We start from the raw sequence: 15,485 nt of genomic DNA, 5'->3' as shown, positions 1-15,485 counted from the left end.
TTCATGTTAGTATGCAGTTTGGGAAATGTTTTTAAATACTACTAAGAAAAAAATTGTGGCATACATTTTGCAAGAAAATACTAAAAGCAGACATTATTAAAGAGGATGGGTTTCAGCTGGGTACAGTGGCATATGCCTGTGATCCAAGCGACTTGGGAACCTGAGCAAGAGGATCACAAGTTCAAGGCCAGCCTCAGCTGGTAAGCAAGACCCTGTCTCAAAATATAAAAAGGAAAAGCACTAGGGGTGTGGCTCCATGGTTGGGCACCCCGGGTTCAATCCCTGGTAAGGAAGGGGTGGTCTTGATATGTCACAAAGTAAATTTATATGCCATTTCTCAGTTTTAGTCTTTAAATTGTTGTAATGAGGAATTTGACGAAAGGTTTGTGTTTCTTCATTAAGTGTGTGTATGTATATTGACGTTTTAGGAATAAGCAATATGTATGTTAAATTGCTGTGTGAAGGTAATGAAAAACAAAAGTTCATATTGCTAAAAAGTAGTCCACCAACTAGTTTAGACTTCAGATTTTTTAATAGTATAATATAATCATTTTAAAAAGAAATAGGATAAAGATTGTACTACTTAGAATAATTATTTTTTATAGAGATTAGCAAAACAGGCTTCACACATTCTGTACATTATTATGTTGAATAATGTACAGAGAAGTTTTTGTTTAAAAAAATTTAAAATGCTTTTTCTGTAACTTAAAATTCTCCTACTGCGTCCAATGGGCAGCACTTGCCGGGTGTGTACCTCTGCCAGGAGGTGCACCAGCTGGATGGACTCGGCTGCCTGAGCAGCCAGTGTGTGAGCTGAAGCCAGCTGTCTGCTTCTGCCTCTGCAGGCCAGAAAGCCCACCTTAGTACTGGCAGCCAGTCAAGGCAGGGGTGCCTCCGAGGCTGCAGGGGCAGAGCTGGGTTCTTCTCCACTGCTGTGGAGTGACCTGTTGGCAGCTTGTAATGGGGACCATGCCCTGCAGTGCTGCAGCAGACCTCAGCAGCTCACTGCCAACTTCTGCATTTTTGCCTCTCAGATTCAAAGAATGAAATCCACCGACAGTCATGGTAGGCAAAAGTGAAAGGATAGGATTTATTAGAGAAGAAAAAAGGAACTCCCACAAGTTGAGAGGGGACCTGGTAGCAAGCACATTTCCATCCAGTGTACTAGAGCAGAGGCTATGTAGCTCTGGGAAAGGGCAATGATGTGGCTAATCAGTTCTTGGAAAAGTACCGATGCTTTTGGTCAAAATCTGTGCTAAACTGGTATTGAATAAGTGCCAGAACTGTTGGTCAAAGTCTGTACTAAGCAGGTCTTGGAAAAGCACTGGTGCCACTGGTCAGAACCTGTGACAGGACTTGGAAAAGTACCTGCGCGGCTGCTCTGCCGCGGCCTTCTAACTGCTGTGCTTTTGCCCTTGAGTTTGCACTCACCTGGAACTTCTGCTCGGGTCCACCCCCTTTCTGTTTTTACCCTGTGCCTGGAGAAAAGGTTGGCTGGAATGTTTGGGATGATTCCACAGGTTAACCTCATGAAGTGGCCTCAATCTTCAAAAAAAAGAAAAGAAACCAGAACACTTAATGGGGGCCCATACTTGTCCTCCCTTACCCCTGGGGAGGTGTGAGCAAGCGGGAAGCAGCTGGTGCGGTGGTGTGCGTGCATGGTTGCTGATGCACATCTAGACAGAGCCGCGGCCTGTACCAGGGCTACTGACGCACATGTGTCCACACTGTGCCTAGCCCCAAGTGACCCAGTTCAGTCTTCACAGCAGCCCCTAGAGTAGATATTGTGTTTGTCATCAGTTTACTGAGAAAACTGATCTTAGGAAGTATTTTGCCCAAGTCTGACCTGAAGTTGGTAGTAGTGAACAAGAGTTGGAAGCTGAAGGCCTGCCCTTGGGGTGTGGCTGACCATAGCTGCTCTGCATTGGCAGCTCCTGCTCTCATCCCGAGCTCCTTGTGGGCGGAATGGGTTCAGTGTGGTTTGCTTTACAGTGTGATGAGAGATGACAGGAAGGGAAGTTTCTAAACATTACCAGGGGCTTAGCAAAACAGTTAAGTTCTTATGATTGATAAATGGATTAATCATATTGCGTTAGTTTCAACCAAGGCAGTGTGGAGGTTCCTCAAAAGACTAGTCACGGAACCACCATCTGGCCCAGCTACACCGCTCCTCAGTATTGATCCTAAAGAATTCAAGTTGTCATACTACAGAGTATTTGCACGCAGTGTAGCAGCACAGTTCATGGCAGCCCAGCTATGGAACCAGCCTAGGTGTCCGTCAGTGGATGAATGGGTAAAGAAAATGTGAAAATACACCATGGAGTTTTATTTATCCATTGAGTGAAATTATGTCATTTTCAGGAAAATGGGAGGAACTTGAGACCATTGTGTTTAAGTGAAATAAGTTAAATTCAGAAGGGCCAACGGCCGTATATGTTCTCTCATATGTGAAAGCTAAAAGAAAAGAAAGATGGGGGAAAGAGACTCTCATGAAAATCAAAGGGAGAGCCGCAGAGGAGAGGGACCCAAGTAGGAGGTGGGAGGTGAGGGGCAGGTGCTGGGGAGGAATATTAGCTGGGTGGTATTGTTATTTTGTGTGCAGGTACAGTATGTAACAACAAATCCCAGTGGATGCACAACTAAAGTACACCAGTGTGGAGAGAGAGAAAGCAACCTTCAAAGGGAAATTCTGAAATATTCCTTTAGTTAGTGAGTAGTTGAGAACGTAGGTGGCGTTCTGTGCGTGTTCCCACCATGCTCCTGTCACCTCTGTCCTGGCCCCTGCAGGCCCACCTCCCCTCGGTCCACCTGGCGTTATGGCCTACTGTATTTCCTCCCCGAGTGCAGTTGTTCCAGGTACCGTCCCCACCTCCTCGTCCAGGTCGCTGCCAGGCCTTCCTCTCAGCACCCTGCGCTGCTCGTTCATAGTGGGTCTTGACCGGTAGTGAGTTCTCCGTTGCTCTGTGCCTGTTTTGATTTCTCCGTGAGTCAGTGAGCGTGTTCTGCTCCATCTTCTGTGTGTGCACAGTGGGTCTTATACTTGCTGCTATTCAGTGGTTGTGCACCTCTGTTTATGTACGGAGACAAAGAAGCTCCTTATCAACCTTTTGCAACTCTCCAAATATCCAGGTTTTTCATTGTGAGCAAAGTCTCACTGCTCCTTTTTCCTTCACCTCTGTTCTTAGGTCTTATGGCAGTTGGACATATTCCGGCGAAGCTTACGGGTTCTGACTGGACATGTCTGTCAGGGAGAAGCCTGCATATTTTGTGCACTGAAGGTAACATTTTAATAGATATGAAAAATTATTATCAATTATTTCTCCAAAAATTTAACTTTGATTGTTGACGTATTTGGTCAGTCCTTGGCAGTGAGAGTGTATGGTCGAGTGGGCTTGCAGACACCTCTGCGGGTGTTTCTGCTCCTTCCTGCCCAGAGTGCCCCCTGGAGCAGGGCCAGGCTGCTGACTGAGTCCCCACAGCCCCCACCCTGCTGTCTGTTGGGGCCGCGTTCCATGCTGTGAGGAAGCCGAGCCTCTGGGGAGGCCTCGGGTGGGGGTTGTGGATGTCACCCACATGGACCTGCAGACCCGAGAGAGCCGCTTGATGTGATCACAGGTCCTGCATTCAAACCGTCCCCAGGAGGGAGTCCGTGGGGGACAGGGGTGAGCCATTCACCTGATGGCAGAGTCCGATAAAGCCAGCGTTTTCAGGGCTAAGCTTGCGGAGTTTGTTGAGGGTAGTCAACATCTGGCCTGGGCTCAGGTCGCGCAGGGCTTCCAAGGCCCTGATGCAAATCATGGCTGCCTCTGGTGGGTGGCCAGATGCGGGTCACTCTGCATGGCACGTGAAGCAGGCTGTCTGGCTGGGATGGAGAGAAGGTAGATGATGGCGGAAACAGGGTCCTGTGGACAATTCATTTTTGTAACTGAAAATCTTTTGCCCAAGAATTTAAGATTGGATGAACACATTTTAAAGATAAATGTGTTTTATTCTTTTAGGTTCTAAAATATTCTTAATGAAGACACACACATGTATACATAGGAACATAAAATTAAAAACAAAACAAAGAAATTCCATGTCTTAGATTTTCTTGTCCCTGAAAGGCTTTTTGAATAAATGGCCCAAGAGGACATTTTTTATTGTCTTCTTTCAAATGTGGTAGGGTGTCCTTGTTACAAGGCAAAGAATCAGCCTCGTCAGGTCATGGTGTCAGCTTATGTACTCTGCAGGGCATCTGAGCGTCCTGCCCCTCTGTGTCACCGAGTTTCCACCCTCCCCGTCCCATGCCCCCACCCCCAAGCACTGGCTGGCCACCGTGGCCACTGTCTGCTGAACTTCTCTGCTCCTGAGCTCGCCCGCTGCCTTCTTGGTGCATTTCTCCAGGTCCCCTTCTGTCAGTGAGGCCTGCTTGATGGACCTGGGCAGGAAAGGCCGTGTCCCTAATGCGCCCCCACCCGGCAGGCCTCAGCTGTCACCTGCGTTCCCTTCTCTCTCTGCAGTTTTTATTTTTACCTGCCCTTCCTTGTCCCACGTTATATGTGATGGCTCATTGGCATGACTGGACGGCAGCTCCTGTGTAGGTGGGACCATGGACACTGGCCGGCAGGAGGGCATGTCACAGAAGGCCTGGGGGACCAGCACCTCACCCAGAGTGCTGCTTGCCTGAGTCCAGCACTCATGATCATAGCTGTTAGAGTGTCTTAAGTGACTGTAGTCCTGGCTGCCTAATAGTGTTTGAGTCTTTATTTTTAAGTTTCTTATTCTATTAATAAAATTTTCAGCAGTAGAGAACAGGTTATTTTTTTTATTATTATTTTTTTGGTGATGCTGCTGGGATTGAACTCAGACCCGTGCATTTTAAGCAAACAGTCTACCATTGAGCTACAGCCCTGGCCAGAGCAGATTCTTTAATTACTTGCCTGGCCTGACTCTGCATTGGCTTTGGAGAACTGGAGGGACCAACCCCCTGAGCTTCCGCACCAGATGGGTTGCTTAAGTTCAATAAAGAAAATAGAAATCTAAAGTCATACCTACACTTTCACATTCTTAAATGATGTTTTATTGCTTCTTGGGTTTATGTTAAAAATATTCTCTAAGACCGGAAATTGACAACTTGGGGTGGCTTTTCTTAAGTATTTAAAGTAATCATGAGGTCTTTTCTGACTCTTACAACATGCACTTTTGCATTTTTGAAAGTAGGTTCCTGCTCTTCCTGGCTGGCGGGTTCGGTTCCACCGTGGGTACATGGCAGCCTGTGGGCGCAGAGCAGCTTGTCTCTGCCTGCTCCTGCCGGCTTTCTGCTGGGCCGTGGGCAGGGTTCCTCTGCTGCGAGTGGACCTTTGGTGTGGAAGCCGCCAGCCTGCGCTGCATTTCCCCAGTAATTGATGTGTGTGTGGACCTTGGAGCAAGCGGCGGTTCCATGTTTCGCCTGAGTGTCTCCAGGTCGTGTCATTGCTCGGTGCTCCTGGTCACTGGCACCAAGGCACTGCTGTCCTCGCTGCCTCTTGCAGACGATGTTCGCGCAGTTTCAGCACAGCCGGGAGAAAGCCCTGCCCTCCGACAACGTCAGGCATGCGCTTGCAGAGAGCTTCCGCGATGCCCAGCGCTTCCAGCTGGGCCTCATGGACGATGCCGCCGAGTGCTTCGTAAGTGCTGCGGGGTCCTGCCGCGGGGGTCTTCCTACAGGGTCCTCCGTGAGGTCCACCCGTGAGGTCCTCCCGTGCAGAGTCACCTTCACCGTCAGCAGGCGCAGATGAGACAGGGCGGTCAGTGTGTCCACGGAAGGCCCATCTCAAGGCTGACTTTAGGTCCACCTGTGTTTTCTGTTAAGCATTTGGTTTTGATTGTTTGTGCTACTCTAATTTTTACGAGTGTTAGGCCGTAAAAGTACTGGAAACTTTATCCACTGGAACACAGACCTTTGTAAGCCCTGTCCCTGAAGCGAGCGTCCTGCCTGCGGCCTCCCTGGGCCATGTCGCAGCAGTGACAGGTCCCCTGTGGATCCCCTGGCGAGGAGAGGGCTGTGGCCGCCCTGGGGAAGCGGCTCGGGCCTCACTGCAGGGGCGCGTCCTGGGGGGGACGCTCTGGGGCGTCACAGCTCTGACCCTGTGCTGGGATGTCGCCGTTTCTTCTCCCTCGTTGCAGTTTCTGTCCCACACACTCTGTAGACTCTCCTGGGACAGACCCCACGGCTCCTTCCCATGTTTCCTTAACAGCCGTATTTCACGTTCCTTAAGTAGGACTTTTTTATCTATCATTTTGTCAAAGATCAAATTAAGACCTACTTATCAAGTAGTGTCTGCCCAAAGCACTCCAGTGGGTGCCCGAGTTCCTGTGGAGTGTGGGGTGGGGCACAAGTGGCCTGTGCTGCCAGGTCTCCCTCATGGCAGGACCAGCCTGGCCTCGCCTGCTCCGCCGCTGTGTCAGAGGTGTGCTCAGGGATGGGCACTCCTGGTGTTTCCTATTTATATTTGACCCATTTCTTAAAACAAATGTTTTGAACAATACTGAACCTTAGTTTTACTTTCTTTTAAGTGAAGTTTACTCATACCTGCTCATCAAAATTCATAGTGTCCAGAAATCAGGGCTTCAATAATTGAACAGTTTCAGATGTCTTGAGGCAGAGAAGGGAGATGTGGGCTCACCTAGGTACAGTTGGAGAGTGAATGCACGTGGTCAGTTTCTCAGGATTCCTGTGAGTGGGGGTCCCTCTCCACCATCAGTGTTTCAGGCTGTATCGGCCGGCCAGTGGGTCCAAGCAGGATTTTAAAAAGCACCTGAGTTTCTACAGGTGAGGAAACCAGGAGCAGAGACTGCACTGTTTTCTAATATTAAATCCAGGTCAGCCGCCAAGGGTCACTGCAGGTTGGCTCTGGAAGGACTTTGAGATCTTTGTGAGAGTTCTCCTGTTACTCCCCCCGCCCCCGGTGTTGGGGAGTAGATTTGTGAGGAACACGGAACTGACTGTCCCAGCTCCCGTGTCACACTGGACGGTTCAGCGAGAGTGAGGCTTCGCAGTGCTCCTGCAAGGGCAGCCCGACTGTCTGTTTTTGAATTAGGAGAACATCCTGGAGCGGATCCACTTCCACCTGGTGCCGAGCAGAGACGCAGACATGTGCACCTCCAGGTCCTGCATAGCCCACCAGAAGTTCGCCATGACCCTGTATGAGCAGGTGAGGCAGCAGCTGCCCTGCGGGGGCCTTGCCTGGTCACTCATGGACTAACCTGTGTGTCACCCCTAGTGCGTGTGCCGCAGCTGTGGAGCCTCTTCAGATCCTCTGCCTTTCACGGAGTTCGTGCGGTACATCTCCACCACAGCCCTCTGGTAAGAGCCTGGTATTGATTCTGTAAGTCACGGTGTGTGGACTGCTGTGCAGCTGCGGGTAGAGCACCTCTCCTCAGTGCTTCCTCCAGCCTCTTGCCGGTGGTTACCCTGCCCAGGCTGCATGGGACCAGCTGTTTGGATTTCAGAGTTGGAACTGTCTGATGTCCATCGTGAGCATCTGGGGGAGGGACCCAGTCTAAACAACAGATCCCATTCATGTCCATCCACCTCTTGCACAGCCCGAGTGGTTCTACAAGTGCTCTCCAGGCCTGAGCTGCAACTGTGCCCTGTCACGTGAGGTCAGGCCTGGGGTTTTCTGTTGGTGGCACTGTGTCACTGTTCAAGAAGCGTTGGAGTTTGGAGCATTTCAAATTCTGGATTTTCAGATTAGGGTGCTCAGCCTGTGTGTGTCAGTGACATGCACAAGATATTACTCAAAATCTCTGTTTATATTTCTAGCAAGGTCTTGGGACTGTGAAGGGAGATCAAATGGCAAACTCTGGTCAGCGGAGTGTGGACAGTGTCTTACTCTCCCTTCCTGAGGGAGGGAAAATGGGTGCCAGAGCATCCTCACCCAGGGCATTTGTGGCCTCAGCCTTGTCACCAGCCTCGGCCTGCTGCTCATCTACTAAGGATCAAAAACTGGTGACAGGTCCAGACCTGACCCCAGAGGTGGCCGATGACCCTGGGAACTATCTGCCATTTCCCAAGTTTTTGAGAGCCCAGGTGCTGTGTGGTGGAAAGTGAAGAGACTCAGAACGTGGAAGCAGAAGCTTCTGTGTGGCAGGTGAAGCATGAGTCAGGGCACCGGCCAGACCTTGGCAGAGTGAGCACAGGCCCTTTGCTCCTATCTGAGCTCGCAGCTCTGCAGTGTCTCTCAAAGGTCATCCTGTTTAGTGTCTCACATGCACCCACAAGCAGGGCTGGGAGCTCTGGTGGGGCAGCAGGCTCTGAGGTCTGGTTGGTCGCCGTGGGTGGTCAGTCCACTGTCAGTGTGCACGCAAAACAGAATGGCATTGGAGTGGGGAGAGACCAGGAGCTAAAGGCTACAAAATCTTACTCTGCTTCTAAAACGGCACAACCCCAAGCAGCAACTAGATAAGGAGACCCCATCAGTGGTCCCACTGGCTCTCAGACTCGGAGCCCACTTACGCATGTGCTTGTTTAGAGGGCCTCTCTAGTTGGGAGTGAGCAGTGGACGTGGACTGTGGATGCTCGCCACATGCCAGGCTGTGTGTGAGTTGTTGATTTTGATCTCAACAGCAGCAGAAGTGGGCAGCTGGGGTTGAAGTGAGTCAGGATGGAAAGCTGGTCTGCCACTGCACAGCGACCTCAGGAGTGTGTGGTGGGCCACTGCTCCGAGGTCCAGCCTTGCTCCTGGAGGGCGCTGACGCCCTCAAGCCCCGTGAGCTGTTGGCTGTGCAGAACTGGACTCTGGGATGGAGAGCAGGTGGACAGTGCTGCCTTCGCGTCCCTCTGAGCACGTTAGAGAGCTCTTCTGGTGTTCACCACCCCATGTGAGGAGTGACTCTGGGGAGGTGAGTGGCGACACCCTTACCCACATGGGGGGCCTGTGGGCTCCGTCAGTGTGACCAGCCTCCTCAGGGGAGCCGAAGCCAGGCAGGTGGTGACTCTGCCTTCTTCTGAGGGTTCGTGCAGTTGGTATCCTTGTCTCTGGGACTGGGGCCCAGAGCCTGTCCTGAGATCTTGCTCTCTTGTTGGGGCCAAGTGTGGGCTCTAGTGCTTACCTGGGGTGCCTCAGGTCCCAGCGTCTGGCCCCTGTGGGGGACCCAACTTCACGCCCATGCCCACCTGACCTGGCTTTTCATCACGCACCTGCTGCAGTTTCCACCGCGTGGAGATTCACGTGAGGCTGATTGTCCAGGCTCGGCCCTGGTGAGGTAGGGAAGCGGCTGCACCTGGGCCAGCTGCGTGATGTTCCCGGGTCACGTACTGATCTGTTTTCAGTCCACAGGCCACATTGGGACTGCTGCTTTTTTTTGTAGCAATGAAGTTGAGAGAATGCTGGAGAGGCACGAACGCTTCAGGCCTGAAATGTTTGCGGAACTGCTGCAAGCAGCCAACACAGCCGGCGACTACAGGAAGTGCCCCGTGAGCAGGGTCTGGGTGTGGGCCCTGTGCAGGGTCAGCTGAGGGGTGCAAGTCGCGTGCTGGCTCCACACAGGAGCCATTTGTCCTAGCTCTGTTTCTTTTAAAAACTTGTATTTGGTCAGGAGATTTAAAGCAGCACATGCCATTCAATTTTTTGGAAGTTCTGGGATTTAACACTCGAGTTTAAAGAGGTTTCTCTTCTTTCTTTGAATAGACATGATAAATGATATTCTTTTCTCATCTAATATTGGTACTAGCTTTTACCTGCTTTCTTTAGGCTACATTCTTGTTTTAACACATCTACAAAAATACCAAAGAATATTTTGATTTGAAGTAAACTTCCTTTTTAATCAGTTATTAGAAGAGATTAGCAATTTCTCAGGGAAAAAAATTAGTTCAGATGGTCTTTGTATAACGTAAATTGCATAATTTCAAAACTTGCCTTTTGTGTTTTTCTTTAGAGTAATTGTGGCCAAAAAATAAAAATCCGCCGTGTTTTAATGAACTGCCCAGAGATTGTCACGATTGGTTTGGTCTGGGACTCGGAGCATTCTGACCTGACTGAGGACGTCGTCCGGAACCTAGCGACACACCTCTATCTTCCTGGGGTAGTGTACCTCTGTTCCTTCTTTTCCCTTTTATTTTAAATTCCTCTGAACACCTTCGTGTGTTGTGATACACATAGTTTTGCTTTCTAGAACCTAGACTCTTTTAAAGAAAATACTGATATTTCTGGGTAGTGTGGCACAGACAGATCTACTTGGCTCAGGTGATATTTTTCTCACAAAGCTCAGAATAGCTTTCAGTTGCAGACCAAACTCCATCATGCCTTTTGCCCTGAATGACAGTGACAGTGTGATTTCATCCATAGTCAGTGTTAACCTGGAAAAGGCTTTAAGATGTAAGATTCAGGGCTGGGGATGTGGCTCAAGCGGTAGCGTGCTCGCCTGGCATCTGTGTGGCCCGGGTTTGATCCTCAGCACCACATACAAATAAAGATGTTGTGTCTGCCGAAAACTAAAAAATAAATATTAAAAACTCTCTCTCTCTCTCTCTCTCTCTCTCTCTCTCTCTCTCTCTCTCTCTCTCTCTCTCTAAAAAAAAAAATGTAAGATCCACCTGTAACACTGATCTCTCGATATGCTTCACTATTATTCTCTTAATATATTGTAGCTGGTTTATGTTAGTTAAGATTTTAGATAGGTGTACTTCAGGAAATACTTTAACGTATGTTCACATGTGTGGTTTGCCGGGAGTGCGATGGAGCTCACTGTCTGTTAGGGCTGGCCATGTGCTGGCCCTGCACAAACCACCTGCACTTGATGGAGCGCAGTCTCCACAGACTCATGAGTCCTAGGACTTAGTGGTGAACTGCCAACCGGTTTCTCAACAGCTGTTCTACAGGGTCACTGACGAGAGCGCCCGGAGCAGTGAGCTGCACCTGGTGGGCCTGATCTGCTACGCCAGCCGGCACTACTGTGCCTTCGCCTTCCACACCAAGAGCTCCAAGTGGGTGTTTTTTGATGATGCGAATGTGAAAGAGGTGAGGCTTTCACTAGCTGGGAGAACTATTTCGATAGTTCTTTTTAGGAATAAATTATATAACTATACGAAATGATGGAATTATTACATGAAGTAATAGTGAAACCGGGTTTGAGATGAAACCAGATTCTCTGCCTCTGCACAAGCCGAAGGCCTCTGTGGCTGAGAAAGCTCTTTGGTGTTGGCAGCCAGTCACAGCAGGAAATGCCTGCTGGCGCCAGCTCCACCGGCCACAGCCAGCAGAGCCGGATTCTTCACAGTGTTGGGCTGTGCCTGTTGGGATTGAAGCAGACCCCAGTAGTCTATCACCAGTTTCTTTTTGGATTCTTGTCTCATAGAATTCAAAGAATGAAATCTATAGACAATGAAAGAAAGGATTTATTTAAAGTGAGAAGAAAAAAGCCTGGCGGGGCCCGAGGGGGCCATCTGACAGCAGATTACCACTTAAGTGCACTAGTCTAGGGGCTTGTATAGCTATTGGGTAGGGGCACTGATCTGTGTTAATCAGGTATTGGAAAATACCAAGGCTGTTGATCAAAATCTACACTATCAGGTGTTAGAAAAGTGTTAAGGCTGTTGGTAAAAATCATTTCCAGTTGGATTGTCTTCTTACTAATAAGCTGGAGAAATTCTTTATTCTCTACACCAGTTCTTTATTAGATTTTTATTGCTTATTTTAAAGCTTAGCAGTGTGTCTTTGCAAGAGCAGAAGTTATTAATTAATTTTAACAAAGTCCATTTTGTTAAAATTTTCTTCTACTGTTCATTTGGTTCTAATCTTTGCTGTCCACATGTTGTAAAGATTTTCTCAGTTATTTTTCTCTGGACGTTTTGTAGTTGGAGTTGGTTTTTCCTTGGGGCAATGGGCCAGAGCTCTTCTCCCCTGGCTGGCTGTCCAGCTTCCAGCCCCATTTGTGGAGCAGACCTGCTTCTGTTTCTCCACCGAGTGGCCTTGAATCCTTGTCAAAAGTCAGTCAGCCTAACTTGCAGTGTCACATATGCTAGGATACCAGTCAACCCTGAAGGTGTTATTTATTCCATATATTTGAGGATGTATTTTATTTCCCATCCAGGAAATAAAAGAGATACAGCAGCAGTGATTAAAAAAAAAAAAAAAAAAAGATCAGCCACTTACATGGAAATCTTTTTAAACTTTAATACCACCTCTTCGGATAGAAAGCCTATCGAGTCACCCCGTCAAATTCCAGAGGAACAGGCATGACGCCCTCTATGTGTCCTCCTTGCAGGATGCTGGTTGGTATGCCAAGGGGCTGCTGGCTCGGAACGCCTGCAGTGCTCTTGAGATGCTCGTCCACTCCTGCTCCATGCTCTCGCTGACCACGGGCTTTCCTTTTGTTTCTGTCCCTTGCGCTCTGCAAAGGTTGGAGCCAGGTGGAAAGACGTGGTCTCCAAATGCACCCGGGGTCACTTCCAGCCGCTGCTCTTGTTTTACGCCAACCCAGACGGCACGGCAGTTTCCACTGAAGATGCTCTCAGGCAGGTGGTCACCTGGTCACATTACAAATCTGTTGCAGAAAATATGGGTAATTCTTTTAAAAAACTTTTTGGTGTTTTTCTATTATCAGAATCAACTAGGAATATTTATACTGGATATAAGTGAACATTGAGCCCGGGTATAGTGACCACTTTTATGGCCCCAGCTACTCAGGAGGCCGAGGCAGGAGGATAGTGGGTTCAAGCTAGCCTCAGCAACTTAGCAAGGTTCTGTTGTCAGTATAAAATTAAAAACGGCAGGTGGAGGCTGTGGATGAAGCTCAATGGAAGAGCATCCCTGGCTTCAGTCCCCAGTGTGTGTGTGTGTGTGTGTGTGTGTGTGTGTGTGTGTGTGTGTGGAGAGGCAGGGTGGGGGAGAGAATAACTTGAAAATTGAGCTTCAGTAATGGGGCTCAGGCCCTTCTAGTGTGCTTTGTTCTTATTTACAGTGCTTGGGCCGGAACCCAGGGCCTTACATGCCAGGCAGGGCTCTGCCGCTAGCCACACCCAGCCCTTTGTAGCCTTTAGAAGGAGCCTTTGTGTGTCATTGGTCCCATTTAGGGGTTACTACCCTGTGGTGGCTCTGGAGCACCTAGGGGTCACCCACCATCCATAAGTGGCCCTAGGTCACCTGTAGGGTCACCCACCTTCCCCCATCAGTGGCCCCTGAACACCTGTAGTGTCACCCACCATCCCCTGTCAGTGCCCAGAGCACTTGTAGGTTCACCCATCACTCCGTCAGTGACCCCTGAGCAACTATAGGTCACCCACCATCTCCTGTCAATGGCCCTAGGCACTTGTAGGGTCACCCACACTCCCTTTCGTGGCCCCAGGGCAACTGTAGGGTCACCCACCATCATCAGTGGGCCCAGGGCACCTGGAGGATCACCTGCTATCCTGGTCACAGGTGCCTAGGCTGCCTCGCTGGTAGCGCCTCCTAGTGGTAAATATTGAGCTTTCTGGTGATTGGGTAGACGGGGCCTAGGGCCCTCCAGAGTGTGGAGCAGAGAAGTGTGAAGTAGTTCTGCCCTCAGTGCTAGCAGTGTCTGCAGGCGTGAGCAGGCAGCTGGGCACGGGGGCGCATGCCTGTATCCCAGTGGCTCAGGAGGCTGAGGCAGGAGGATCATGAGTTCAAAGCCAGCCTAAGCAAAAGTGAGGTAGCAAGCTACCTAAATAAAATACAAAATAGGGCTGGGGATGTGGCTCAGTGGTGGAGCGTCTCTGAGTTCAGTCCCTGGTACCCACCCCCCAAAAAAGTGATGCCAGCATCTTTTCTCCTAATGCAAAGGAAGAAAATGGTACATTTTTATTTCTCTTTTTAAGGATGTGAAAAGTCTACAATTCATAAGTCAGATAGTTGCAAAGAAAATGAGTGTACCGGTCACGGTCTCGGAGAACTGAGAGGAGGTCAGAACCCTCAGAGTGAGGTGTCGTCATTTAATCGGAGCCCCGTTCAAGCAAGCGGAGGGAGAGGAGCGGGTACGTATGTGGTGGCCCCTCTGCCTCTGCTTTCCCCTATCCTTCTCACCGAGTTCCTGAGGCATGGTGCATGGTGCTCAGCTGGCCTTCCTGGCCCTGGAGAGACTGGCGGCCAGACTCCAGGCTGGGGCCAGCTGAGACTGGCAAGTTGCTGGACAGCTGTGAGTGGGCCCTCCTCAGCCAGGCCCAGACAGTGGTGTGCCAGGCTCTCAGGTGCTGTTGGCGAGTGCAGCCGAGGAGGTGCACATCACTCTGCCTGTGTTCACTCCCGCTTGTCGTCATCCATGATTTTGATTCCCACAAGGCACGTCTTGCAATTTTTGTCCCAAGTAAAACGTCTGGCAAGCTGCTGCTGCTGCTGTACTATGTATAGTTAGGATTTAGAAATAGGAAAACCGAGTCATGTGGGCGTTGAGGGGGACTTAGGAGCACCTTCTAAACATGCTGATGAAGTCATGTCTGCCAGTGCCTGTGGCCTTTCAGCTAGGAAGGGGGCACCTGGAGTCCTCTGTGGGTGGCCCTGGGAGCCCTGACCCACAGCACAGCCCGGGTTCCCCCCAACCCTTTCTCCGTGGTCAGGATGGTGTGGTCTTCGTGTCCTTTGGTTCTCCTGGGCACCTCCGTTAGCCGCCTGGGCTTGTGCTGAAGCAGCTAAGTTTGGTCCACGCTCTGTTCTCGAGCTGTAGGAATGTGGACTCGCTTTGATTTCTCAGTGCTCCATTTCCTTAACTGAAATGGGGATAGTGACTCTGCCCATTTCAAAAAATTCAGAGAGCAAGACCTGCAGAGCTGTGCCCACAAGCGGGGGGCCAGGCGTCACCTGTGTCCTTATTATTTTGATGGCACGTTTCTTTTTTTTTTTCACTCACTCCAGGGTCTCTCTCAGAAGTGTTGAAAGAAACTGTCTCCAGGGGGCAGGAGAAGTCAGCAAGTGTGTAGTTAGGCCGAAAATGAGTTCATTGTGTACTTGAGGTGGTGGTTTTAAATACAGGATCATCAGTTTTAGCTGAGTGTTCACTTTTGTTGAACAGTTTGGAAATGATCTGTCACTGTAGGATGTTTCTTTTGCAGTTAAGCTAAGCCATGGTGATCAAAGGGAAAAGGTGAAAGACCTCTCCAGAGAATGTGCTCTGAGAGCCAGGCGGCAGAGAAGCTTGCTTTCTGCCCAGTGGAGAGCTCTCGAGCAGACACAGAGGAAGGACACGGCCCGGCACAGAGGTGAGTCCAGGTGTGCCCTTCCCTTGAAGACACTGCCCGAAGTCTCCTTCTGAAATGGAATTCTGTAGCTTGGGAACGGCAGTGGACCAGCGCCTGAGTGCACGTTCTGTGTGTCGGTGTGTTTCTCAGCACACCTGTACCCAGCCTAGAAGGCCCACTCAAGCCTAAGCTGGGGCTGAGTGTTCCGGTTTCCATGTTTTCACCTTTTGTAGGGAACGTATTCCCTCATGTGGCACGTGAGACTGCGAGGGGGTTACACGAGGGACGGCTCTGGCCCTCCCTGTGTTCACGGGCCTTCGCCTCTCACAGGCTGCTC

General features: G+C 49.9%; 1 protein-coding gene across 2 annotated transcripts in view; it reads left to right on the top strand.

Moving 5' to 3' along the window:
- Positions 1 to 15,485, top strand: part of Usp53 (ubiquitin specific peptidase 53) — a 60,122-nt gene that overhangs the window by 27,129 nt on the left and 17,508 nt on the right. The window contains exons 3-12 of one of the 2 annotated variants that reach the window (XM_078022182.1): positions 3,186 to 3,278; positions 5,511 to 5,645; positions 7,059 to 7,172; positions 7,242 to 7,324; positions 9,331 to 9,436; positions 9,898 to 10,044; positions 10,830 to 10,979; positions 12,360 to 12,522; positions 13,796 to 13,951; positions 15,023 to 15,169. In XM_078022182.1, coding sequence (XP_077878308.1) covers positions 3,186 to 3,278; positions 5,511 to 5,645; positions 7,059 to 7,172; positions 7,242 to 7,324; positions 9,331 to 9,436; positions 9,898 to 10,044; positions 10,830 to 10,979; positions 12,360 to 12,522; positions 13,796 to 13,951; positions 15,023 to 15,169 — 1,294 coding nt within the window. The other variant, XM_078022183.1, reaches the window with a different exon arrangement.

This window comes from Ictidomys tridecemlineatus, chromosome 9 (assembly GCF_052094955.1).
Source record: "Ictidomys tridecemlineatus isolate mIctTri1 chromosome 9, mIctTri1.hap1, whole genome shotgun sequence".
Lineage (NCBI taxonomy): Eukaryota > Metazoa > Chordata > Mammalia > Rodentia > Sciuridae > Ictidomys > Ictidomys tridecemlineatus.
This window is presented reverse-complemented; position numbering and strand designations above follow the sequence as displayed.